The sequence below is a fragment of the Medicago truncatula genome, chromosome 1, assembly GCF_003473485.1.
Source record: "Medicago truncatula cultivar Jemalong A17 chromosome 1, MtrunA17r5.0-ANR, whole genome shotgun sequence".
Classification (NCBI taxonomy): Eukaryota; Viridiplantae; Streptophyta; class Magnoliopsida; order Fabales; family Fabaceae; genus Medicago; species Medicago truncatula.
Window position 1 is genome coordinate 55,373,040 of NC_053042.1, and position 27,435 is coordinate 55,400,474.

At 35.8% G+C, this 27,435-nt stretch overlaps 3 protein-coding genes across 10 annotated transcripts; 2 read left to right on the forward strand and 1 right to left on the reverse strand.

The window, feature by feature from the left end:
- Nucleotides 1–2,850: 2,850 nt before the first annotated feature.
- LOC11443762 (probable pre-mRNA-splicing factor ATP-dependent RNA helicase DEAH5) lies at nucleotides 2,851–11,169 on the forward strand. Of its 7 annotated transcripts, none has more exons than XR_005643913.1 (5): nucleotides 2,851–6,216; nucleotides 8,925–9,384; nucleotides 9,935–10,017; nucleotides 10,169–10,266; nucleotides 10,925–11,169. XR_005643913.1 is itself a non-coding variant. In XM_024772598.2 (2 exons), the coding sequence occupies exons 1-2, from the start codon at nucleotides 3,044–3,046 to the stop codon at nucleotides 9,316–9,318; spliced, it is 3,567 nt and encodes a 1,188-aa protein (XP_024628366.1). In that variant the 5' UTR covers nucleotides 2,851–3,043; the 3' UTR covers nucleotides 9,319–9,635. The 7 variants fall into 7 exon arrangements, 1 of the variants encoding a protein (XP_024628366.1); XR_005643912.1 differs by having other exon boundaries at nucleotides 9,945–10,017; XR_005643911.1 differs by having other exon boundaries at nucleotides 9,950–10,017.
- Nucleotides 11,170–13,278: 2,109 nt separating this feature from the next.
- On the forward strand, nucleotides 13,279–14,435 carry LOC11446741 (probable prefoldin subunit 5). 2 transcript variants are annotated; one of them, XM_003592686.4, is made up of 3 exons: nucleotides 13,279–13,679; nucleotides 13,788–13,865; nucleotides 14,003–14,435. In XM_003592686.4, the coding sequence occupies exons 1-3, from the start codon at nucleotides 13,383–13,385 to the stop codon at nucleotides 14,033–14,035; spliced, it is 408 nt and encodes a 135-aa protein (XP_003592734.1). In that variant the 5' UTR covers nucleotides 13,279–13,382; the 3' UTR covers nucleotides 14,036–14,435. The 2 variants fall into 2 exon arrangements, with proteins under 2 accessions (XP_003592734.1, XP_003592733.1); XM_003592685.4 differs by having other exon boundaries at nucleotides 13,280–13,679; nucleotides 14,081–14,435.
- Nucleotides 14,436–18,392: 3,957 nt separating this feature from the next.
- Nucleotides 18,393–25,813, reverse strand: LOC11428335 (anthranilate synthase alpha subunit 2, chloroplastic). The gene is made up of 10 exons (XM_024772607.2): nucleotides 25,344–25,813; nucleotides 24,917–25,106; nucleotides 23,748–23,899; nucleotides 23,216–23,331; nucleotides 22,859–23,105; nucleotides 22,710–22,766; nucleotides 22,341–22,493; nucleotides 19,573–19,653; nucleotides 19,216–19,302; nucleotides 18,393–18,999 (listed from the first exon to the last, which is right to left on the reverse strand). The coding sequence occupies exons 1-10, from the start codon at nucleotides 25,641–25,643 to the stop codon at nucleotides 18,676–18,678; spliced, it is 1,707 nt and encodes a 568-aa protein (XP_024628375.2). The 5' UTR covers nucleotides 25,644–25,813; the 3' UTR covers nucleotides 18,393–18,675.
- Between the last annotated feature and the right edge of the window lie 1,622 nt (nucleotides 25,814–27,435).

A 27,435-nucleotide genomic window follows, 5' to 3' on the forward strand; every position in this document is an offset into this window, starting at 1 on the left:
AAAATAGTGAAGGCATGGACAAACCATATGTTGCATCTTGGTTGCAGGACCACTAACAGGGTCGAATCGGCTCATGCTTTATTGGATAAATATTTGGACAATAGTGTGGGTGATTTGGGTACTTGTTGGGAGAAAATATATGACATGTTGTTGCTTCAGTTCATTGCGATACAAACAACATTTGGTCAGAGCGTTACTGTGTTGGAACATAAATTTAAAGATGTCATTTTGTACTCCGGCTTAGGTTGTCATGTGTCTAGATATGCTTTGGAAGAGACACGTTGTAGGGAAACATTGTGCATGGACAATGACATTTATGGTTGTGTTCAAAGGACATCTTACGGGCTACCATGTGCATGCGAAATTGCTACTAAACTCCTTGAAAAGAAGCCAATTTTATTGGATGAGATACACCACCATTGACATAGGTTACATATGGGCGAAGAAAGTAACGAAGTTGGTTTTTGTGTCAAGGTTGAGTTGAAGGCTATTGTAGAACGTCTCAAGAAACTCCCTTTTCAAATGAAGCTTGAAGTCAAAGAGGGTTTGTGGTAGTTGGCATTTCCTGAAACCACCATGATGTCTCCACCACCACGAAAAGTACCAACCAAGGGAGCTAAGAAAAAAGTAGACATTGTGAGGTTTAAAGGAAAAATTACATCGACTAGTCGGATCTCTTCTTCGTGGGAGGTTGTTGATTCCCAAAATCCGGATAGTCAATCGTCACCATCACCAACAACATCATCATATAAAAGAATAAAAGATGCTCGTCTCGGTAAAACATCACTTAACCCACTTCACCCCCTTCTCGGTATTCAAAGCCTAAGGCTATCCCGGTTATGAGGCCTATTGATTATATGCCACACTTTATGCTTCCATTTATTGAAAAAGTGGTAGATGTTATTGGCGATGTACATTGTGGATTCCGGGCTATAACCGAGTTCATGGGCTTGACCGAACAAAATCATATCATGATTCGTACACTTCTTATTCAAGAGTTGAAAGATCATAGAGATGATTATGTTGAAGTACTTGCGGGTGAGAATCGTTTTAACTACATTTTAAATGGCTTACATCCTCCGACAAATACAAAAAGTTGTGTACATCTTGTTGGTAAGTGGTTGACTTTTTCTGACATGGGACACATTGTTGCTAATTATTACAAAAGGTGCGTGGTCGTGTTGACAAATCTTGAAGTTGGAAACTCGGAATCTTTTTTCCCACTAAGAGGGCCACCACCGTCGGGTAAGCAAAATACTCCCATCATGTGCCTTGAGGCAATTCCGAATCATTTCGTGCTTATTTATTTGAAAAATGGTTGTCCACTACCTCCATCATCTATGGAGTGGCACAATCACAAGAAAGAAGATGCGGTGACTTGGGAAGATGAGTATTTGGATCAACATGAGTTGTTCCGGAAGCTCATGGCTTTTGAAAGTGGAAACAAACCGCCGAAACCACAAAAGGAGTCAAACAAAGTGGTGTCTATTTTGCTTGACACTCCCGAAAAATCAAAGCAACAATTTGAAGTTATTGCGGAAGATGAGGAAGATTCTAATTCACTTGATCTTTCTTAATCACTTGGTCTTTAATGAGTGATTTTTTTGTCGGTGTTAGTCTTTTTTTTGGTAGAAATTACACAAACGTATATTTTGGGGTCGAAATTGTAACGCCAATTTTTCGTGGCCAATATATAATTAACATTATGTCATTTATATTGATATATATGATAATATGACTTTTATGTGGTGAAACTAGTGCCATACTTATTTATTCGTCATTAATGTCTACGCAATTGATTTATTCGTTATTACATTTCATTTAATTTTGTTCTAATCTATGATTCTTTTCTTAAAGATTTTGTCAAGTGAAACATGTATGAGGTTGCAAAAATTGAAGGTCGTGTTAGGTACTCCGCTTTTAAAAAGACAATTAAGGTTATCATAACGCCAACAGACTCTTTTGATGATTTGAAGGCACAACTTAACACTTATTTTGAGCATCTTGGTGAAAATCAATATACACGTCACTTGTTTGGTCAAATGTCATGCATAGACCTAGGAGAAGATAGAGATGAATACACATGGAACACGACAAGCTATATGCCTTGGCTTATTAAAGACGATAGCGACGTCGAATTTATGTTTCGGAATATGGTGGAAAATAATATATTATATATGTATGTTCGTTCCATATGCAATTGTGATGAATGTAAGTAGGGATTTAATATAATGATGTGTAATGAGTTGTTTAATTATGGACACTTTGTAACTTTTTGATGAATTTCAAACTTTTATGTAATTTGAACCAAATGTCGGTTTGATTTAATTATGGACAATTGTAAAATATATTGTATTTTTCTTGTTTATGACCGAGTTTCAATGTTGTATGATTTATATTGCCTTTGGAAATGCTTTGGTTTAATTACAGGTAAAAATTGGCCGAAAAATGGCTTGAGAATGCTTTAGAATTATGCAGAACCCACTGTGTGCATAATTGTTTTCCTCAGCAGTTAACTGCAGCCGATTTCGAATTACTCGGCATTTAACTGCCGAGGGGGCAAAAGCGTATTTTACTCGTGTGACACAGCTTTATGCAATGTGTCAACATCAATTTTCCCATGTTTTTCTTAATGAGAAATGATATTTGTACAACTTTTGTATAATCTTCTCTTATAATCACATTATCTTCTTATTCTCTCTATTGTTTTTGACCAATAAAAAGAGAGCACAACAATATTATCCCAAAAATTATAGCAAAATAGTTGTTCAAATATCACTACTGTTTATTAAGAGTCTACCCTCATACTATTACACATGATTATTGTTATTTAATTCTTCTTGTGTCTACACACCGAAACTCATACAAAATCTAAAAATCAAAATAGGTTTGATCCACTTTTCAATTCCCACGGATAAAGAATTACTAAGAAAGCGCGGCGGTATAGAGGGCTTCACAATCCTTTCTCTCACCGGCACCGCCTTTAATTCATTCATATATACCACCGATTTTCCCCTAATTTTTTTTGTTGTTGCTTTGTTCAATGGCTACCGCTGAAATTCCACAAGATGGATTGAAGAAACTGGAGTATCTTTCACTTGTATCTAAGGTATGCACTGAGTTAGAATCTCACACCGGCACCGGCGATAAGGTTCTCGCCGAGTTCATCACCGAGTTAGGTCATTCTTCTAACTCGGTTGAGGAATTCGACGCTATACTCAAAGAAAACGGTGCTGAGATGCCGGATTACTTTGTTCGAACTCTTCTCACCATTATCCACGCTATTCTTCCTCCTAATCCTAAAAAAGAGAAAGAGAATCAGAACGTGAAGAGTTCCACCTCCAATACTAAGTTCAAGGCTTTGGCAATTTCAGATGATAGGGATCGTGCTAAGGAGCTTCGAGAAGAGATCGAAATCGAAGCTAGAGAGAAACAAAAACAAATGGAACCACCAATGGACAGGTATGAAGATGATGGTGGTTACAGAGATAGAGATAGGGATAGAAGAGATAGACGCAGAGATAGGTATGAAGAAGATGATAGAAGAGATCATAGAAGAGGAAATGATAGAGACAGAGATAGACGCGATAAAAGGGGGGATGATAGAGGCAGAGATAGGGATCGATATGAGAGGCGGAGGAGAGATGAATATGAAGATGGAAGGGAGGAGACTGATGGTAATCAGAAAGGGAGGAGAGAAAGAGATTCGAAGCGTGGTGGTGGTGGTTCAGGTGAGCCCGAGTTGTATATGGTTTATAAAGGAAGAATTTCTAGGGTGATGGATACTGGGTGTTTTGTTCAGCTGGATGATTTTAGAGGAAAGGAGGGTTTGGTTCATGTTTCTCAGATGGCTACTAGGAAGATTGTTAATGCTAAAGAGGTTGTTAAAAGGGATCAACAGGTTTATGTGAAGGTGATTTCTGTTTCTGGTTCCAAGTTGAGTCTTTCCATGAGGGATGTTGATCAACATACTGGGAAGGATCTTCTTCCGTTGAAGAAGAGCTCGGAGGAGGAGGATTCATTTCGGACGAATCCGCAGGACTCGAAGGATGGACCAGTGGTTAGGACAGGGCTTTCTGGGATCAGGATTGTAGAGGAGGATGACACTGTTTCTTCGCGCAGGCCGTTGAAGAGAATGAGTTCTCCCGAGAGATGGGAAGCACAACAATTGATTGCTTCGGGGGTTTTGAGTGTTTCGGAGTATCCGACTTATGATGATGAGGAAGATGGAGTGATGTACCAAGAAGAAGGTGCTGAGGAAGAGCTTGAGATTGAGATGAATGAGGATGAACCCGCCTTCTTGCAAGGGCAGAGCAGATACTCAATGGATATGTCTCCTGTTAAGATCTTCAAGAATCCAGAAGGTTCTCTGGGTCGTGCTGCTGCGCTCCAGTCTGCACTTATAAAGGAGCGAAGAGAAGTAAGAGAACAGCAGCAGCGTACCATGCTTGATTCAATTCCAAAGGATCTCAATCGTCCTTGGGAAGACCCTATGCCAGAGTCAGGTGAAAGGCATCTTGCCCAGGAGTTGAGGGGTGTTGGCTTATCGGCCTATGATATGCCAGAATGGAAGAAAGAGGCCTATGGGAAAACCATTACTTTTGGGCAAAGGTCAAAGCTTTCTCTTCAGGAACAGAGGCAGAGTTTGCCAATTTACAAGCTAAAAAAAGAATTGGTTCAGGCTGTCCATGATAATCAGGTATTGGTTGTGATTGGTGAAACCGGTTCGGGTAAGACTACTCAGGTCACACAGTATCTTGCTGAAGTGGGTTACACCACCAGAGGTAAAATTGGATGTACTCAACCCCGTAGGGTGGCTGCAATGTCAGTTGCAAAGAGAGTTGCAGAAGAGTTTGGGTGTAGATTAGGAGAGGAAGTTGGTTATGCCATTCGGTTTGAGGATTGCACTGGACCTGATACCGTAATCAAGTACATGACTGATGGTATGCTTCTTAGGGAAATATTGGTTGATGAGAGTCTGTCACAGTATTCTGTTATAATGCTTGATGAAGCCCATGAGAGAACAATTTATACGGATGTTCTTTTCGGACTGCTGAAGCAGCTGGTGAAGCGTAGACCTGAGTTGCGATTGATTGTCACATCTGCTACTCTTGATGCTGAAAAATTTTCAGGATATTTCTTTAACTGTAACATCTTCACCATTCCTGGGAGAACTTTTCCTGTGGAGATACTTTATGCTAAACAGCCAGAAAGCGATTACTTGGATGCATCTTTGATCACTGTCCTACAGATCCACTTGACAGAACCTGAAGGAGACATTCTTCTCTTCTTAACTGGTCAAGAGGAGATTGATTTTGCTTGCCAGTCTCTCCATGAGAGAATGAAGGGATTAGGTAAGAATGTCCCTGAGCTGATCATTTTACCTGTTTATAGTGCCCTTCCTAGTGAAATGCAATCTAGGATATTTGATCCTGCTCCTCCTGGGAAAAGGAAAGTGGTTGTGGCTACAAACATTGCTGAGGCTTCTTTGACAATCGATGGGATATTTTATGTTATTGATCCGGGGTTTGCTAAGCAAAATGTTTATAACCCAAAGCAAGGTCTTGATTCCTTGGTGATTACTCCGATATCACAAGCGTCTGCCAAACAAAGAGCTGGGCGTGCAGGGCGTACTGGACCTGGAAAGTGTTATCGTCTCTATACTGAGAGTGCATATAGGAATGAGATGTCCCCTACTGCAATTCCAGAGATTCAGAGGATAAATCTGGGCATGACTACTCTTAGCATGAAAGCTATGGGCATAAATGATCTTCTGTCATTTGATTTTTTGGATCCACCATCACCCCAAGCACTTATTTCCGCCATGGAGCAGCTTTACAGTCTTGGAGCATTGGATGACGAGGGTCTTCTAACCAAATTGGGTAGGAAAATGGCTGAATTTCCGATGGATCCGCCACTGTCCAAGATGCTGCTTGCCAGTGTAGACCTTGGATGCAGTGATGAGATTTTGACCATAATTGCCATGATCCAGACTGGCAATATTTTTTACAGGCCCAGGGAGAAACAAGCCCAAGCAGATCAGAAGAAGGCTAGGTTTTTCCAGGCAGAGGGTGACCATCTTACACTACTTGCTGTTTATGAATCCTGGAAAAGTAAAAACTTTTCTGGACCCTGGTGTTTTGAGAACTTTGTTCAATCTCGATCGTTGAGAAGAGCCCAGGATGTTAGGAAACAACTTCTCTCCATCATGGATAAGTAAGATATCTATCTATCAATTTATATATCTTCTGAAAATTTGCTTGCTTTTGTTTCTTTGTTTTGTACTCTTCATTTGTTTTTTAGTTCAATACATTAATGGGAAACCTTGTCCAACATAACTCCAGAGTATGGAAAATACGTGGCAAGGGGGAATGGATCCTCTCAATAGGAAAATCTCACGTCTCTAATGTGTATTCAATCTCACCATTGAATGGAAAAAGGTGAGATGGGTTATTAATATAAAAATTGAGTAAAAAAACTTAATGGTGAGATTGAATGCACATGAGAGAAAATAAATTGAGAGAATACATTCCCGTGTGAAGGAGTTATAGTCCTAGGTAATTTTTATAACATGATGATAAAAAAAACATGTGAAATTTGCCTCTTGAAAGGAAAAGCTTATGATGGTAAAGGTGATGTGCCACCACCTCAGTACTATACTTTGGTGGAATGGATTGTGTGAAAATGTATAAAATAAATATTAGAGTTCTACTACCTATGATATGTGGCCATGATAATTTTTTTAGATTGTCAATCGTTTCAAGTTGTGCCCAGCCTCAACCTGAAACTGAAAGACAGAGAATGTTGGTCCTTTTTTCCCGGGCTGAGGGGCTATTCAGGAATAAGTTATAACATATTTATGCATTTATCTTTTCTGTTAGAGTAGCTAGTCTGAAGAGCACATGTCTCCCCTTGTGTTTTTTTAGGTCTCTAAAGTTTAGGTGTAGTTGGAACCTTTAGAATTACGGCCTCACTGCATACATGCATTATAACAGATTAAGTTCTCTACATAATTTAGAATACAATTACAGATTCATTTCTAGGTTATCGAATTTATCTCAAATGTTATATCATAATTTTCCCGTGCTCGCTCCCTTTCTTTTGGTTTTTATTTGATCATTAAATTTAGCACACACTGTGAGTCTTAATCCCGAAGTATCGTAATGCATGTTTCAAAATTTGTTGTAATAAGTTAATTGAAACATGGTCAAAATTACAACTAACAAGGGCGTCTTATTCACATGCTGATATGATACACTTGTTTGTAACTCTAGTTTCTCAAGGGGACCTTATCATACATGCTGATATGTTTCACACAATCCATTCCACCAAGGGGACCTTATCATATATGCTGATATGTGCCACCACCTCATATCAGCATCTGATAAACTCAAATAAGCTCCTCCAAGGGGACCTTATCATATATGCTGATATGATACACTTCTTTGTAACTCTAGTTTCTGTGTCTAAATAATATGAGAGTAACAGATTTGTGCCTGTACATGTACAATACTAGGTGTAGTGCAAGAGATACTAAGGTGATTAGTCAATCAACTATGCATTTTTTGTCTAGTTCAGTAGTATACAAAATATATTGAAAATAGTGCTTTGTCTTCTGTAATAACAACCAGCATATCACTCGACATCAATATCAATATAATTTTATTATTTTGATTATCCCTTTTCCTCTCGCAGTCCCTGAATAGACTAAAACCTAACTTCAACGGTAATTATACCTAGAGTTTTATGCTCAGCTATACCAGCTCCAACACTGAAATAGAGAGTGTGTGTTCGTACCGAGGGAATTGAAAAATTTGAGAGATAGTCGTACGGTCACAGACTCCCACCAGTTTTGATCTACTGGAGGAGAGAACCCAGTATTGTTTCATGGTTGTGGACCCAACCTGTTTTGTGCAATTTAACCCACATGTTTTCACCCTTGCGTGCCCGCCCCAAACTAGCCGTTTCTGCTGTCCAACTAGAATAAAAAAAATCAGTGCGACAATAAGTTGCACCCTGCACGTATCCATGCCGTACGTGGTATGTACTCGCAGTCTCGCACTCTGCCATTTTTTGTGTACTTGTGTTCGGTGCTTCAGAGATTATAAGTAGCCTTGTATTTGCACAGCATTTACAACATTCTAATTTTATAACTCGAGCCCATGATCTTTTTGTCACAGCAATGACTTCAGCCCTATGTCAAGACTCCACTTCAGTTCTATATATTTTAGTTTGCACAATCTTTTTTAGACTCTCGACGATTTTACTGATGCCCTAGATTTTTAATGGGGATCCTCTAAAGTGAGTTAAGTGTAACGTGAGAAAATCAAAGGTTGTTATTGTATCAAACTCATGATTTGTTATGATGTATCTGCAATATCTACTTTAATTTGTTAATTAACGGTTGATATTGTCCACTTTACACTCTAAAGTGAGTTCCAATGTGAGTTGCTCACTTTAGAGGAGCCGGATCCATTTTAAATATTTTATTCTCTCTCTCTCTCTCTCTCTATATATATATATATATATATATATATATATATATATATATAATGAAAGGGAAATGTTAACTTGTGCCCTAATGTTAAGGATTCCACTAATAGAAATTATGTCTCGGAAATTGCGTTAATTTATTGCTCAAAAAATCTAATATTAATTTTTTTCAATTAATACTTACCATTAGTGGCAAGAATTTAATGCTTAACATGTGCCCTACAAGTTAGCATGACCCATAATGAAATGGGATATTTCTTCTCCATTATATAAGGGATACCCAAGTATTTTTTACTCTGGGCTTCTCATTGCAATTATTGTAACCAACATTTTGCTGTGATTGTGTGGTTTATAGTTATTATGATGACATTAGTCATGTAAAGTATCATTTATATTAAATTGTACTCTAAATCATCAACATTGATATTCAGGTACAAATTGGATATCGTGAGTGCTGGAAAAAACTTCTCCAAGATCAGGAAGGCTATCACTGCAGGGTTCTTTTTTCATGCAGCTAGAAAGGACCCCCAGGAAGGTTACAGAACCCTTGTTGAGAATCAGCCTGTATATATTCATCCAAGTTCGGCTTTGTTCCAGAGGCAGCCAGACTGGGTCATATACCACGAGCTTGTAATGACAACTAAGGAATATATGCGCGAGGTAACAGTCATAGACCCCAAATGGCTTGTTGAATTGGCTCCAAGATTCTTCAAAGTGGCAGATCCTACAAAGATGAGTAAACGGAAGCGTCAAGAACGTGTTGAACCACTCTATGATAGATACCACGAGCCAAATTCATGGCGTTTGAGTAAACGTCGTGCTTGATATGCTTTCTCAGTTTCTCTTAATGCAAGGTCCTGGATACATTTTATGTTGAATTTAGTTTTAAATGTAAGTTTTCTCCTATTATTATTAGTTAACTTCAATGAAATTTTGTACATATTTTTGCTGGTGTTGCTTATAAAACTTAAATTATGATACATAGAGTTGAATCATAATGACTGTTCTGCTGGAGATCAGGATCGTTTTAGCAGTTAAACCTTCTTTTCTAGATTTTACCAATTATAGTACCAGCAGTGGTTAACAAGTTTTCTACATTTTGCCAATTCTGACTCAAATAATGATATGCATTTTGTTTTCTATGTTTTTTTGAGGACTTATTTTCTCTCCCCTTAAAGTTAAAGCCATACCAGCTGCATGTTTCTTTGGCTTTCTTCCTTTAATATTGTCTCCCCTTAAAGTTAAAGCCATACCAGATGCATAATTGCTTAGATTTAGCAAAGACATATTCTAATATTACTTTCTGCTGTCAACTTTCTTTATGCTTACTAGTGTGTTTTGTGACTGATGATGGGGATTACATGATTTTCAAAGTTAGTTAGTTAAAAGATCTTCATTAATCTTCTGATTTTATTGATGATCTTACTTTTCTAACCGTAAGATGTTGGCAGCACAGAGGCTAGTCCAAGTAACTCTCTAGTACCTTTGTATCCGTTGGATTATTCATTGCCATCTCTTGATGAGGTTTGTTATGACTTATGATTATCTGTTCTCGAATTTTCTGGTCAATCTTTGTGCATTCAAAACGCTAACCAGTCCTTGTTGAACTTATACAACATACTGCCTAAACGTGAACTGCTCTGACTTGTGAAATACTCACAAATATATGCACTAGCCTTTCTATTCTGGGCCGGGTGAAGATGCCATTAAAGAAGTGCCTGGCGAAATTTGATGCTTCAGAAAATAACACAGAAGAAAGTTGTTCTGAAAAAAGTATGGTTTTATTTTCTTCAATGAAGTTTATGGCAATGATTCTTGTTTCACTGCTCATATTTTCAGTGCTTTAAAATGAAATGTGCGACCTTAAATATCAATATATTTGTAATAGTGGGAGTGATTTATTAGTCTGTGTGTTGAGCATGAGCTCGATTTCATTTTGCAATATGCTACTGTCATTGTCCTTGATTTTTCAATTGATCATGTTCAGAATTGAGTCTTTTTTTATATTATCCTTACATCTTTTTACTATTTGATTTGCTTTAGTTAATTTATTTAGTGATGGTCTGTTACAGTGTATATATGGGTTCTGTGAATTCTTAGTCAAACAAGGCACTTATACATTATCTATGTTGCATCTTTGCTATGGAAAATGAAGCGATGGTTAATGATAACCCTTTAAAAAGAAGTCTTGGGGGATAAAATCTACTCCAATGGTTGTTGTTAATTGTGAAATGGTTTTTTGTGAAAGATGGAACTGAAGCTTTAGTCAAAGTCTGTGTTGTAGATCACAATTTAAAGGAATAATTTATGTTGGTTCTTCCTTGTACTTTGTGACTCTCATTAGTCTCCAAGTGCCCAATGATTGAGCTTTCTATATAATTGCATAAAATGACTTATTTTTGGGGTGAATCACAATTTCAGAACTTTTCAGGTCAAACTACACAACAATCATGTACTAGGAATGGGCAAACTCAGGTCAACCAACCCGATGCAATCGGGTCCAACCGGTTCGGGTTAATACGGGTCACGGGTTGTATGTGTGCACTTTTCAGGTTATGATGGGTTTATTCGGTTCGGTTCGGGTGGACAGTTTGAACCCTTATGTACCCTAACCCGAACCGAATCATTATTACTATTAATTTTATTTATTTATTTATTATTAATTGTTTGTGTGAAGCTCTGTTCTTCTCTCCCTCACATGATGAGTTGGCTTTTTATTTTATTTTTCCACCTACATTTTTTTTATTAATTAACAATTACATTAAAAAAAAAATTAAAAACACCATATCTTCATCTTCTTCCTCACTATCTCATTCTTCTATCATCATTTTTCCAGATTTTTTTTTTCTTACTCTCTTACTCCACCTCCCTTCAATCTCTTTGCTTCCATGAGACTTAAACTCCAAATCAATTAAACACACAACAACAACACAACAAAGTCAGCATAACAAAACACAATACAACATCTTTTTCCGATAAAAAAAAAACTCACAACAAATCCTCCTTTCTCTCAAATCAAAGCAGCAGCAACAACCCACATTAAACACAACAACAACAATGCGAGCATCAAACCCAGAAAATAAATCAGCTTGAATCCAACCTTCTTCTGTTCGAATTCTGTTCCAATCAGCTTGAATCAATCCCAAAAAGAGAAGGTGGGAGATAACAGAAGGAAGAACATAAACATAGAAGAGAAAGGTGGGACAGAAGAGAAGAAAAAAGAAAAAGAAAGGAAGAAAGAGAGAGAGAAGAGAGTGATACGGTGGAGAGAAGAAAGAAGAGAATGATGTTTTTTTTTTTTTAATTAAAAGAAATTTAAATGGAATAACCAAAAATAGAAAAGAACTTTTGTAAAAAAAAATTAGAAGGAAGAATAAATAAGGATGAGATCTGGAGAAGAGAATGAAGAACAATGGGGAAAAAGAGAGAAGATGATACCCGCTGAAGAAGAAGAGAAAGGAAAATAATCGAGTTTTTTAATTTATCATTAAGGGTATTTTAGGTATTTCACATTTTTAACATACTTTTAAAAATAAAAAATATGATGTGTCATTGCCACTTCACTCATCACTACACAGTCAGCGTGCCACATCAATTCATTAATCCAGTCAGATGGCATCAGGGTTGAAAATCAAAGAATCTTCATTTTACAAGGGGGATTCTCCAATTTTTTTTTTGTTAGGGGGGTATACCAAAAGACCCCCAAATAGCAGGGGGTAAAAGTCTATTAACCCTATTTTTATTTTATTTTTCAAGTTAGTTCACTATAGTTTTTTCAAGTTAGTTTAGTGGAGTTGTTCTCACTCATTATTGATTTTTAAGTTAGTCCTTTCTATTCTTAACATCAACGCGAACGTTTGAGATCAACTTAAAACTATTAAAATATAAACGATCAACTTCAAAATTGCCCTTTTATATAAATTTTCTTAAAACCCTAATTTTATTCATTGTCAGTGAGTTTCACCCTCTTTCACCCCATAAAGCGATCGATCAAACAATTTGATGTTCAATATCAATCTCCATGAAAATTAAAGAGTGAATCAAAATATTTTTCATCCATACTCAATTGGATATAAGTAAGTGAATTTCTTCTTCTATTTGCTAGTTTCAATTTTTTTCCTTCAACTGCACTGATGCACTGTACGATTACGGTTTTAATTTACATTGGCAAGATTAACTTAAATTCAGTTTAAGTAGGTTCATGTAAACTAAGTTTACATGAACCTACTTAAATTGAGTTAACATGAACCTACTTAAACTGAGTTTACATGAACCTACTTAAACTGAGTTTACATGAACATACTTAAACTGAGTTTACATGAACCTACTTAAACTGAGTTTACAAAATCGCAGAACTGTGAATCGCAGAACAAGGAAAACACAAAATCAGAACTGAGAACCCATAACAAGAAAAACACAATCGATTGAAGAACAACACTTGTTAACCTGATTTGCTTCGAATTTTCTTTGAAATCATGAATGGACGTGAGAAAGTATGGTTTTGAAAATCTTCGCAGAACACAATCGATCGGTTGGAGAATTATGGTTTTGGAAGAAGAGTTTTGGGGTGTAACCAAAAAAGAAGGAATAGGCTTTTTGTAAATCAAATTTTATGAAAGGATAATCTTGTCATTTTAGAATGCAACTATGATTAACTAGGGTGCAAGTAGAAAAACTCTTAGTTTAATATTTAAAAAGATTTTATTTTGGTGAGGTATTTATTAATAAAACTAAATGGTAAAAGAAAAGACCATATAAATGTATATAAAAAGTGAATTTTACTTATATCAACCACGGATGGTGTATTGAGTAGTTTGTTGTAATTGTAATCAAATTGGAGGTGGACGAGGGTTTAGAGAGCGAACGGCGAGAATCGAGAAAGTTCAAAAATGGCTTCGTCGAAGAGTGGTAGCGGAGCGATGACTCTAGAGAGGATGAGCGTTGAACAGTTGAAAGCAGTTAAGGAACAAGCAGATATGGAAGTTAACCTTCTTCAAGACAGTCTCAACAATATCGGCACCGCAACCACTCGTCTTGAACTCGCTACCACCGCTCTCAACGATCTCTCTCTCCGTTCCCTCGGTAGTAAAATCCTTGTTCCTCTCACCGCTTCCCTCTACGTTCCTGCTACTCTTCAAGATCCTCATCACGTTCTCGTCGATATCGGAACTGGTTATTTCGTCGAGGTGAGCTCTTTCCCCGATTAATTAATTTAGATCTGTAATATATATTCGTCTTTTTAGGTTTAAGGAATATTAATCTTGATTTGAATGTTGTGTTGATGCTGAAAACAGAAAACCATGCCTGAAGGAAAGGATTACTGCGAGCGCAAAATCAATTTACTCAAATCTAACTTTGATCAACTTGTTGAGGTAATTAATTTTGTTATTAAGTACTCCTATTTGATCTTGATATATGTATTTATACAAAATGCGGTTATTTTGTTGTGGAGAGTGATCATTCAAATAACATTTGTTTTAGTTTGAACCCTAATTTGATATTTTGTCAGGAAACGAGCTTAATCATTTTGGCTAAACTATAATGAAATCTTGTTCAAGAAAAGTTCATGATGTAATTACAAATGCAGGTTGCGTCCAAAAAGAAAAATGTCGCGGATGAAGCTGGGGTTATTTTACAGGCAAAATTGAAGCAATTAGCATCGTCATCCTAAAGTTAGCTGGTTTAGAATTCAATTACTTTTTAACAACGCGTTGTATGTGTACCATAGAAAATCATAACAGTGGTGTTAGAGTTGGTTATGATATATGTTGTTGAAACCTTTTATTGAAAGAATTCCCTTTTTTGTTGTGATGGTTCAGAACATTAGTTTGAAACTATTGGAACTGTATTTAGAAAATCTAGTTGACCAATGGCATTCAAGATTTAAAAGGTTACTGTGGAAATAAGCATTGGTCTTTCAATCACACAAGTCATTAATCAGAGCAAGCAGGCTGTTGAGCACTCCATGCTCTTTATCAGGAGGGATGGCACCACCAATTTTACTCACCATTTTCTTTCTTTTACATGCTCGAAATGCTCTTTATTGGCTTTTACCATATAACGTTGTAGGCATGTTGTCATTTCCTCATTTGATGTTAGGCTCTCGGTAGAAGACAATGGTGTCCTGATATGTAATTACCCCTCTCCTTTCTCTATCCATTAGAATAGTGCAAGAGGGTATGAGTGTGTCCAAGAGGGCTATGATATAAGGGATGCATGCCTAGGGTTTAAATGTCTTGGATTTTGTTATAACTGTTTATTTTAATTTTACTAGTTATTCTTGAAAAGGAGAGAGGAGCATCTTAGAATACACGATAACAGGGTGACATGCTCCTAAATTGTGTTTTTGTGATACGAAAACTGCATAAAAAACTTGGCAATTATTATGGAAGTTGTGCCAATAGAGAAATTTGATTACAAATGTGAGTTTGAGAAAAATGTATATGGATTATTTAAAACCATGTTTAGGAATTGTACTATAAAATGATGACTGTTGAAGGTTGAATAGAGAAGTCTCTTTGAGGGGTTTTAAGGTCGGGTGTTAAGAGATGCCATGTAAAATGCAATGGCTAAGGGATCACGGGCAGAATGAGGCATATAGCCAAAGATATAGATTATTGGTGGTAGGATGGTAGTGTTAAATATATAATGTTACGAACGAAAGAGTGTTATTTTACATGTTTCATGTGTAAAATAAGGAAAATGGAAATAAATATTATGTGATGTAGAACGATACAGATAACAAGTGGACATATCTTTCTACATGCTGGCTAAAAGTACAGAGCGAAAAACAACATATTTGAATCAAGTAAAGTACATTACGCATTAGGTATTAGGATTGTGGAGAAAAATCATTGAGCAAGATATCAATGATATATGGCAGAATTAGTTTCGTAATATTGCAATGCAAGTAATGGGCATTGCATGATACCAGACAAACTTAACGTCAAGAACATCAGGCATGATTCACTGTGTTTTTGGTTAAACCATAGATCCGTGTTTTTTTAATTTCCAACCATGGAAAGCAGGTCACAAGATAATCCTTTTTTCATGTATAAATGAGACGTGCTTGAGCACTTTCTGGCTATTCCCTTTCCGACTCCTTAACTGTTGCCAAAGAAATAAAAGCCACATACAATATTTTCACGCCTCCTTGATAACTATGAAATGCGCAGTAGTTCACAGTAGTTTTTTTCCTCCAGGAATGATAAATGAACACAAAAAACCAAACACAATACAGACGCCATATGTCACTCTAGTTTTATACATCTTTTTCATTATTTTTTTTTAAATTTTCTCACCATCTCTCTCGGCCATCCTTCTCTATGTTCAACGCCGGTTCTCCAGCCACCGCCGCCGTTGTAACTTCTCTCACTAATCACCGCCGTCGTCACTGCTGCCGTCTTTTCTTCTTTCAGTCCTGTAAACGTGTTATGATCGGATCTGCGGTGGCGAGGACGGATCCAAGCTCAGTTCTCGTCGGAGTTTTGAACAGATCTATTTTCTCAGTGATGATTTGATGTTGGTGAGGACGGTAGTGATCCGAACAGATTCCGGCGGTGTGAGGGAGAAGAAGGGGTCGTCGGTGATGTGAAGTCTTGCTGGTTTGAGAGAGAGAAAACGTGAAGAAAAAGGGAGAAGGAAGAAGGAATGGGATAGGATGAGCTTTTACAAAATTACCCTCTGCTTAAATGTTGAAATGTTAAAATTACTCATGGTGCTGCATTTGTGTCTGATAATTTGTGTTTGGTTATCATTCCTGTTTTTCCTTTCTGCTTCACAAACACTCCAGTTTTAACTGTAGCAATTTAGTAGTGTACATCTTTTTCGCACTGCCCTGCATGATGATTATTTTCATGCGTTATTGTGGTGATAACTTATAAAGGTTTCATATGCGATGACTGAACTACATCAATCGTTCAGGTGTTATTGTAAATAAATAATATATTAACAAACTCTTCATATTTACCAGTGTGTTTTCACCATGACAATAGACAATTCCTTCACTGTGAACTTTAATTTTGGTCAACCAATGAAAGAAAACGTGAATTATAAGGCGTTTGTATTTTACTACAAGTATAGTATTTTTCAAACGATAACTTCATGTAGCCGAGTAGCAATGATAACAATGACTAGTATATTGTACCAAAAAAAAAAAACAATGACTAGTGTGTGTATATATATATATATATATTTGGGTTAAATATGTTTTTGATCCTTATAAATATACCAACTTTTCATTTTAGTCCCTCTAAAATTTTCATTCAACTTTCAGTCCCTAAAATTTTTTTCATCTTCACTTTTGGTCCCTCTCTTAAAGTAAACTCATATATAGAATACATATTTTTGAATAAAATTGTGCAGAAAAATGCATAATATTATAAGAAACTCTCCCCAAAAAAATTAGAATTTTTAACAAAATATGAATTTAATATGAATTTTTATATGTTTGACGGTTAAAAATTCATAATTAATTTATGTTTTGTTAAAAAATTTTAATTTTTTGGGGTAATATTTTTTACAACATTCTACACATTTCTGCACAATTTCATTAAAAAATACAAAAATTAACTTAAAAATAGGGACCAAAAGTAGTGATTGAAAATTTTATAAGGACTAAAAGTTGAAGGAAAATTTTAAAAGGACTAAAACGAAAAGTTGATATATTTATAGAGACCAAAAACATATTTAACCCTATATATTTTACAGAATACCATGGTTATATTAAAAACTCCGAAATTGCACAATTTAATTGTAGAAATTGACTTCTATTTATGGTAGAAAATGTTTAAAACAAACATAATCACACGCACATAGAAAACATATTCACGCATAAACTTAGTTATGGGATATCTATTGTTACAATGCAATTCGTATCTAAGAAATTCAATAGTTTTGGTTTCCCTTCAGTAACTAATCAATAACTATCCTTGTTTTCTCCTTTTCTTTTTGCGGGTTCTGCTAACGAGTATTCTAAGGGCACTCTTTAAGGTTTCCCAATTAAGAAATTATTCTTTGAAAAAGTTTAACACTTTAATTTCCGGTGCATTGAATGTACAATTTTCCATAAATTTATTATTTAGAGTTCTTAAAAAGTGCCTTAGAACACTCGTTAACATTTTCCTTTATTTATTCTTAAAAATAAACAAACAACATAAGTGACCTTATAAAAACATAACTACCCATAACTCCCAATTAAGTTATGCCCTCTTCTCTTAGATTGTTCTCTAATAATAAGACTAACAATACTCTGCCTAAAAGAATCATTGCCTTCAAGGTGAAATTAAGAAAATTGTTTCATGATAGTTACAACCAATTCCCAAGTGGTTTCACAAACCACTTTTTCCCTCTATTATCCATCAAGTTTCGTGGATTAGCATAACCTCAGACACCATCTTCATTTTACCGCGTCTTCATTCACCAAAATTGTCATTTTGAATAGATCGAACTGTAGTTTGTTGCAACAGTCTCCATTAGCTCATTCAATTTTCTTCTAGCTCTCAACCTCTCTTGTTCAAGACCCTTTCCAGATTTTCCGTCCTGGATAACAGCCCCTAAATCCACGCTCATAATCCCTATGTACACCTCCATGCTTTGCCTTGAAACCATCTAATCCCTAAGATCTTATTAAAAGCTGATGCCAAAATACAATTTAATTGTAAAAGCTAACATCACGGTAGAACATGTGTAAGACAGAAACATAATTACACACTTAGAGAACGCATGATTCACACATAAACAAAGAAAAGATATATAGTACCGTTACAAGGCACTATCAGTATCCCTCTCGTGTTCAGTAGAATCAGCACCAATGATAATGGAATTGTACTATTAATCTGTACAATAGCATCCATGAAGCCGATCTATTGTAGAATATACCGTTATTGCATAGTTGCATATAAATGTAATAACAGATGCAGCAAAATATGGTGATATTCATGTAGACATTTAAAAACCTTTAGTTCATTTTTCTCCATGACTCATTCAACTACATCCTCTTCCCTAAATGATATTATTGAGCCGCATCTAAAGTAACAAGACAAGATTACATTTCATTTTTTTTAAAACACAAAATAGTTTCCAGGACAGGTTGATAAAAATCCCATAATCTGCCTCCCAATTTCTCGCAAATGATTATCATCAATTTACAAGGTGCATCACAGATGATGAATAAACCCAAATTCATTTGTCAACAAATGAAGATTCTGCAAGATCAATGGCACGTGCAAGGGCTGCAGCTTTGTTCTCGCATTCTCTTTGCTCATCGGCTGGATCACTGTCAGCCACAATTCCTGCTCCAGCCTGGAGATGGGCAATCCATTCTCTGCGTTTGTTGACATCCTTGTACGAGTACATCGTATCAAAGCGAGTATTAGTAGGGAAAACCATTGTCCTCAGAGCAAGAGCAATGTCCATATCACCGGAAAAAGATATGCCTCCAAATCCACCACTATATGGACCACGTCTTGCCACTTCTAACTGATCAATCAACTCCATGGCTTTTACCTGTTTTACAGCACAGCTAATGAGAACTATTTAGGAACAAAGAAGCCAAACAAAGACTCAACCTAGCAGTTCTAGGCACAAGTGTAAATGTTAATCCCCACCCAAACAATCCCAAATTTATCCAACCCAATGGATGTCAAAACTGAAGGAAAGTGCTGCTGACCATTCCAGAAACTATACCGTGAAGAACCTATAAAAACCTAGAGCATAATTTACCTTTGGCGCTCCGCTGACCGTACCAACAGGTAATGCAGCCCGCAATGCATCCCAGCTTGTTAGGCCATCTAATAACTCCCCGGTTACCTGCAAAGACGGTTACAATTTATCATCCAAAGATAAGGTTTTGAACTAAATGGAGTCTAGTAAAATCAGAAGGCACTCTAGCTAACTAGCTTGCACATATTCTAGTTTCTGGATGCAATAGTGGATATTGCAAGGTAAAGGGAAAAAAAAAATTGACTAATGGGTGAAGGAAAATTATAAAGTTGGCAATATGGAATTTTAAGGAAAGAGTATATATACACGTATATATTTAGTCTAAACTATTAATATAATTTGCATTAAAGAACTTACAGTAGAGCTGATGTGCATAACATGGGAATATCGCTCAATATTCATAAGTTTTTCAACTTGAACAGAACCGGGTTTGGAGACCTGCATATCAACAGAACAATGGTTATGACATAAAAATAGCATTGTGCAGCTCACACAATCTGCTCAAAGTGTAAAACAATTAGGATTCATACGGAACCAAACAGTAAAGCAGCTATGGAATCCATATCAACACAACATATAAACAATTATATGTTAGTTACCATTATGAAATTTTGACTACTTCAAAAAGGTGGATTCTATTGTAATTTGGCTGTGTACATATTAAACAATGACATTCGCCCAAAGCGTATTGACAAAATTCATTTATTTGTAAAATCAATATCTAGTGTTGAAGATAAATATTCTGAAAGTATATAATAATTTTTAATTTATGTATTATATAAGAGATACATTTTATCCCCTCAAATAAAATAAAAAGAGAGAAATGCATTTTATGAAAATGAAAAGAAGGAAGTTATCGTCCATCAATTAATCTTATAAAGCAAATGATTCACATCGGCATTTCATGGAGGTTGATGAAGTTTTGGTGGCACAACAATGGTGTAAATATGATGAAAAACACTATCCCAAAGGGTCCACAATAAAATCATGGCTAAAGTGCACTTTTCCCCCCTTAACTTTTAAAAAGTTGCAATTTTGGCCCCCTATGTATAAAAACTACAATTTTGGCCCCCTAAGATTTAGCCCCTTTGCATCTTTGGTCCTTTTGGCCAATTTTGACCAAGTCAACGCTGATTTGTCACTTCATTAAAGGAGGTGGCAGGCCACATGTGTATATCCATATTTTTTTAAAAAACAAAATGCCACGTTTAATTACTTGAATTAAAAAATATATATTGGAAAGGCTTGTCACGTGACTAACCCCTCTTTCAACCCTTCTACCTAAACCCTTTTTTCTCTCTACCAATACTACCCTTCATCAAACCCAACAACTTTTCCTTAAAAAAAAAAACCCAGCAACTTCATCTACTCTCATTCTCTTCCATATTACAAAAGCAATCATCTGCACCAAATCATCTTTTCATTTTCACCCAAGGTCCGTCAGAACCATATCAAAAATTATTGTTGCAACCCATTGATTGCAATCATGTTAACTATTGATCACAATCACACCCTTTTTCTTCTATCTCTACTAAAAATAAAAAATACATATAACATGAGCACCACTGTAACTGAACTTGAACAAGAAGAATTTCTTGAGAAATTAAAAGTCTTCAAAATCAAAGACAGAGATAAGAAATTTGCGGTGTTGTATATTCACACCGGTGTTCAGAGGAGTGAGAATTTTGCCGGAATTTCTTCTCTCTGATCGGTTTACCAATAACCGTAAAACCTTTCTAGTATTTGTTTCACTTTCACACACTCACTCATTCTCTTTTCGGAAAATTTCTTCTTCTTTGGTTTACACATTCACTCTACTTTTCACAACCATCAGTGAAAACATCTCTTTCAACAATGAGATTTGGATTGCAGAAAGACAAAAAAAGTTATTTAGATCTGGATTGAAGTTTGTGTTTGATTGTAAATTACCCAAACCCTTAAAATCAACTTTTGGAGTTTAGTTGGGTTAAGTTGGGTTTGATAGAAAACCCAGAAATTGTTTAAGGATTTAATTTGGTTTCTAAATTGATTTTAAGTTTTTGGTTTGATTTTGTGAATAGAGAAGAAGAGAAGATGATCAAGAACATTGGTTCCCTGTGATGATATTATGAAGATTTGAGATTTTGGGGAAAAATAATTATTTTGGGTTTTTTGAAGTTGGTAGGTGAAGAAGATGAAAGAGAAGGATTGATGGATGAAGTTGCTGGGTTTATTTTCACGTGCTCCATCCCTTTTTCTTTCCTTTTTAATTTTTTTTAATTCATCAATAAACATGTGGCTTTTTTTTTTTTTTAATCAGTAATTACACACGTGGCATGCCACTTAGTCAAGTGAGCTGCCACGTAGGCGTTGAATTGGTTAAAATTGGCCAAAAGGACCAAAGATGCAAAGGGGCTAAATCTTAGGGGGTCAAAATTGTAGTTTTTGTACATAGAGGGCCAAAATCGCAACTTTTTGAAAGTTAGAGGGGGAAAAGTGCACTTTAGCCTAAAATCAATGGTAAATATATCTTAGAGCTACTAAAAACATGTCAGAATAACAACCCTAAGGAGCTTTTAAGGGGCCATACTTCTCACTCGAGACAAGAAAATAAAAAATTTAAGCAGCCAAAATGGGATGGCCGAAAAGATGGATATGAAACAGTAAAGGTGACTTTATATAGAGTAATATCAAAAATCAAATGAGACGTGTGATATAATTTGAGTGAGAAGAACCACTCTTGATCATTAAATCCTGCACGAGTGCTCAGGATAAGAACACGGACAAGTGACCACTGACCATTTAAGATTTTTTTACCATCCATGTAATGTAAGAACCACAGGTCAAGAAATGCTATTCGCACCTCAAAAAGTAAAACACTCCACTGACCTAATATGCTTCCAATGTATGTGTGAGCACACTTTGTTCGGGTAGTGTTTATGAGCAACGGATCACAGTTACGAATGGTTTAAGACTCTAGAAGAAACATCCATTATTATTTCTGTGAGGCTGAGCTATCTTTCTTTTTTATCTCTGTTCAAAACATTTTGCTTTGTATTTAGATCAAGTGTTTGCAGGGAACCTTAATAATGCAAGAATTTTCTATGAAATAAAGGATAGTAAGCCTAGAATTGAAAACAATCTACCTTTCCAACATCATTTCTCCCCAAATCGACCAGCATTACATGTTCTGCACATTGTTTTTCATCATTCAAAAGGTCTTTCTCTAACATGATATCTTCTTTTGGTGTTTTCCCTCTTCTAACAGTCCCAGCAAGGGGCCGATTGGTGATTTTTCTCTGCAAAAAAGGATATGAAATGCCTATTAATATTTGTTGGATCTAAAATGAATGAAGTTCATAATGTTAACGGGATGTCTAGTCTAGTAAAATGGAAGAAATATAAGAGGTAATGAACAAGAACAAGGCCAACTGTAATCATATATGAAAATTATTGATATTGCTGGTAAGAAGAATAATCATATGTGAACAAGGCCAACTGTTGCACAAGGTTACCTTCTTCACCCGTGTAAGAATTTCTGGACTTGAAGCAACCAAAATACTCCCTCTGGCCTGATACGAGTATGTATTTTAACAAGTTAACCTTTGAATGCATATTGTTTGTTAAAAAAAATTATTAGGTGAGATTGGCGAAATTGGCAAACCTGCAAATAAGTCATATATGGACTAGGATTAACAATTCTCAGAGCTCTGTAGACTTCAAAAGGGTCTGCAAAAGTTCGGCGCTCAAACCGTTGACTTAGGACAATTTGAAAAATATCACCAGCCAGTATGTGCTCTTTAGCCTGCAATACTGCCTTCTTGTATTCTTCCTTTGTCATGTTTGACAACTCCAGTTTAGGACCAAAGAGACGAGTGAGTAACTTTATTGAACCTGCAGGCAGCCTTGGGCTGAAATCGAAAATTTTAATTGAAGATACAGAAATGAAACTGAAAAACCAAAACTAAAGTCATCCTTGACTTGACATGTTAATCCAAGAAGAAAAAAACAGTTTACTCACGTAATTATATCATGTACCCTAGATACAAGAGTTTCCAGCTTGTCCAATCCATCGTTGAGGGCTTTCTCAGGAGAAGAATATCGGTCTAACCGAACCCAATGAATCACATATGCTTTCTGGGTGGAACAAAATCAAATAAGAATAATTGAAATATTTTTCAGGACCAAAATGGTAAATGCCCAGGATTTATATCTCTCAATTTATTAGGTTCAGTCGTGAATTTCATATTAAACATGTTGATGGCAAAGAAGGAGTGAAGTCGTAATAATCAACATTTGACATGCGTTAATTTAAACCAATTAACAAGTTTCAATTAATTGTCTTGTTTTCAGCTGAGGTGATTTCACACACACACACACACACACAGTGGGGGAGAATGAATCATGGCACTCAACAGTCTACCTACCATCAAATATTCATATTTTGAAAAATGTGAATCATTCAAGTCATAGATTTTAGCAGAGTTTGCTTAAATATGAATAAAATAATCAACTCGTTAGATTTGGATAGGGCGGGATAAATATAAATGTACCTTTTCAACATGATCAAACACAATCACGTTATCATAAAGGCCCAGATGAACATCAGGAAGGCCTCTGTCGTCCATAGGGGCATTAGCAAAGGGAAGTTTCTTCTTTTCTACATAGCGCATTGTATCATACGAGAAATAACCCACCCAACCACCTGCAAAAAGAACACGACACGGTAAAACACAGCAGGAAATTTATAACAAAATTGTCCAGGTCCATCAATGCAATATTCATTTTTCTCCTACAAGTTGAAGTGAACAAAAAAATCTTCTCTAGCGTGTGAGGGAAGTAAGCAATATAGACCATTTCATTTTTAATTTGGCATATATGAAGGTAGACTAGTAAGTTGAAAAATAAATCAAGAATAACCAGTATTCACTTTGTGAAGGTACAGTCAACATTAAATCACAAAAAGGAAAGAGAATAGATGAAGATGACATGACCAGTGAATTCAGCTTTTCATACACAACAAAACTTTAAGCGCAAATTCTACTTAGGACCACTTTGATAGGTAGTCGACCGTGGACTATAGTTGCAAATCGTTTGAAACTCCAATGACAACAGAAGTTGCCTTCCAAAATTAGAAGGTAGCCAACCGTCCTTTCCGTTCTCAAGGCTGAGACCGTGACTTGATAAGTCTTGGTTTGCCAATAGCAAGGGAAAAGCCTTGTTTGGATAAACAACTTATTTGCAGCTTATAGTACAAGTGCTTATCATGATAAGTGTTTATATATAAGCTTACATGAGCTATTTATGTAGGAAAAGATAAAATAAAGATAAATTGTTTTTGTACATGCTATAAGTTGTTTTCGTAAGCTATCGTGGAGACTTATGAAATTAAGCTGAAAAAAACTTCTGAAAAGTGTCATAAGCTGCTGCTTTCATAAGTTCTCCCAAGCAGTTTAACAAAACATATAGTAAGTCAATCCAAACATGCCCTATGTGCACCTCTATAGTAAGAAACAAAAGGACTGCGAGCTTCTGCTTTTGAGTGGCGTCATTGATCATCATTAGAGTTTTGGGTGCTTTTTAAGTACTGGTACAACATAAAAACCCCCAACTTTAATTTAAGACATGAATATCACACATATACAACAAACAGAAACATCAAAGCATAGTAAAATTATACAACACAATAAATAAATACCGATTATAAGTACAATTCAAATACCACAAAAAGCTTCAGGAAGGTCATCAATGAGTTGAGGCGTCCACTTCTCCATAATCCTACGAGGAATGACCAAAGGATCCAACGCAATTTCCTCCGTCTTACGCCCTTCCTCGTGGTCCATTATAGTAACCATATTCTCTTTTGCCACAATTTCCATACACGGTTGTGCTCCCACCACACTATACCTTCCCTACCACAATCCAACAACCAAACACATCACATTTTCACAACCAATCAAAAAAACCAAAGAACGCAAAAAAAACAGAGAGGATAAACAATGACGTTAGCACCGACACTTATGATTGAAGCTTCTCACGCGTGTCCATACGAAGGAACACACGTGATTACATTCAATTATTTCATGTCCGGTGTCAATGTGTCAGTATTGTGTCTGGTGTTTGTGCTTCATAGAATTGAAGTAACTTACGGTGCTAGAAATGTGAAGACCGGGTTCAGCAGATTCAAAGAGAAAGCTAGGAGCATCTCTTTCATCTTCTTTAACCAAACACCGATAAGCAAGAACCGGAGTGAGGTGATCGGAAAATATGCAACGGTACAGAGGAATCACGTTCCCTTTCTTCGAAGCTTCTATAAATTTATCTGCATTATCAACTAGAGGAAGGGATTGAGCGGCGCATTTGATCGGACGGTAGCTAGAGTTCCATCTGGATCTGGAAACAGAGATGGTTGGGAACGATACACTTGCCATTGATAAAGCTTCCATCATCACCGTTCAGCGACGCAAGAGTACGGTTACGGTGTCACGCTGAATCTTCGAATTTGAAAATCTTTCTCTCGAAAAAGAAAAACAGTGAAGTGGAAGCAATAGAGCGAGTCCGTTGACGAGTGACGATGGTGAGTGGTGACCCGCGGACTTCTGAACGTGTGTTGCTATCCATTTGTTTTTGAGTAATGTTATTTGAACCCCACTGGCTGCTATTTAGCCGCCACATTTCTTTTCCTTTTATTTAAGGGAAATGTTAACTTATACTCTTGGGGCATAAGTCAAAAAGGCAAATATAAAATCACTCAATGTCTTCAAAATTTTAAAAGATATATTTTCAATATAAAATTTATTTTTAATTTTCATTTTAAGCTAACTAGTGTCTTAAGGGCACAAGTTAATATGATCCTTTATTTTATTTAATGTGTGGAGTTGACGTGACCTTATTCTACGTTTGATTTGTGAACTTAACAACTCAAGACAAATTAGGATAATGTGAAACAATATAGGACAAACTTATCTTTTTTTAATTTTTTTTAAATTTAAAAAATTACACACGTGGCGTCCACGTCAACATTGACTTGGTCAAAATTGGCATGGGGCCAAAGTTGCAAAAGGAGTCGTACTTAGGGGGCTGAATTGTATTTTATTTTGTTACGAGGCCAAAATCGCAACTTTCGGATATTTAGGAGATCAAAACTACTATTAAGCCTTTAGATAATTAGTGCCTTAGACAAAAGTTGTGTAAGATACGAGAGTGTTATAGTTTTTGTCTTGTCTCTTACACCTACGTGAACAGTTTTACAATCAAATATTGTACAACAAAAGTTGTCATATCTTGTCGTTTATTTTTTCGTTAACAATGTTCAGAAAATTGCATGCACAATTTTTAAAAATATAAAATGTTGTTTTCAATTTAAAATTTTATTTCTTTGGTTACTTGATAAGGGGGCATTTTTTATTTTTTTTGATAACTGGGCATTTGTTAACATGATCCAGATGTTATTAAGGTAAAAAATATACTTCGTTTTTTAAGGTGAAAAATATAATTCGTTCGTCACAGATTATATAAGTTGTTTTTGTCATTTCACAAAATTAAAAAATATTATTAGTATTGTATGGAAAAGAGAAATTATGAGTGATTTTACAAAATTATCCTTTGTTAATTTATATTTCGCTTAAACACCTTTTTGGTTCGTTATCTTTATTTTGAGGTTCATATTGGTTCTTTGTTAAAAAAAGATGCAAATAGATCCTTTAATTTGTTTAATTGGTATCACATTGGTCCTTTTCATGTGAATTCAAGGTTTTTAAGTACGAGTTCCATGTGAATTTGTGTTGGATCCACCTTGTGTATCATTGTTCAACTATTTCACAAAGGAAGATGATGAGGAACCTCTAAATTTGACATGTTCACTCGGATGGAGAAGAAGATTGGTTGAAAACTCTAATTTGGGGTGAAAAATTTGGAGATATATGGGTTCCAATGAACCTTGATTTTGATTTATAAGGGAATCGGTACAATGGGAAGAATGAGATGTTAACTTACATGTCACTACATTGCAGTTAATGTCGTTAGCCTTTGAACGATGGAAATAACTAATATGATACCAATTAAACAAATTAAAGGACATATCTGCACTTTTTTCAAATAATGGACAAATATGAACCTTAAAATAAAGATAAAGGGCCAAAAAGGTGGTTAAGCCTTTATATTTATATATTATAAACATTCGTGCTAAATTTCCATTAATGACAATTAGACTAATCGAGATCTGCATGCCTTTCTATCGTT

Bases quoted from the DNA above. Each gene is read 5' to 3' on its own strand.
- LOC11446741 (XM_003592685.4), top strand. From the start codon at position 13,383: ATGGCTTCGTCGAAGAGTGGTAGCGGAGCGATGACTCTAGAGAGGATG. The intron at 13,680-13,787 runs GTGAGCTCTTTC...TGCTGAAAACAG, and splicing joins GAACTGGTTATTTCGTCGAG to AAAACCATGCCTGAAGGAAA. The intron at 13,866-14,080 runs GTAATTAATTTT...TTACAAATGCAG, and splicing joins ACTTTGATCAACTTGTTGAG to GTTGCGTCCAAAAAGAAAAA.
- LOC11428335 (XM_024772607.2), bottom strand. From the start codon at position 25,643: ATGATGGAAGCTTTATCAATGGCAAGTGTATCGTTCCCAACCATCTCT. The intron at 23,106-23,215 runs GTGAGTAAACTG...TTTCGATTTCAG, and splicing joins AGGGTACATGATATAATTAC to CCCAAGGCTGCCTGCAGGTT. The intron at 19,303-19,572 runs GTAAGTTCTTTA...CCGTCTTTGCAG, and splicing joins TTATGCACATCAGCTCTACT to GTAACCGGGGAGTTATTAGA.
- LOC11443762 (XM_024772598.2), top strand. From the start codon at position 3,044: ATGGCTACCGCTGAAATTCCACAAGATGGATTGAAGAAACTGGAGTAT. The intron at 6,217-8,924 runs GTAAGATATCTA...ATTGATATTCAG, and splicing joins CTTCTCTCCATCATGGATAA to GTACAAATTGGATATCGTGA.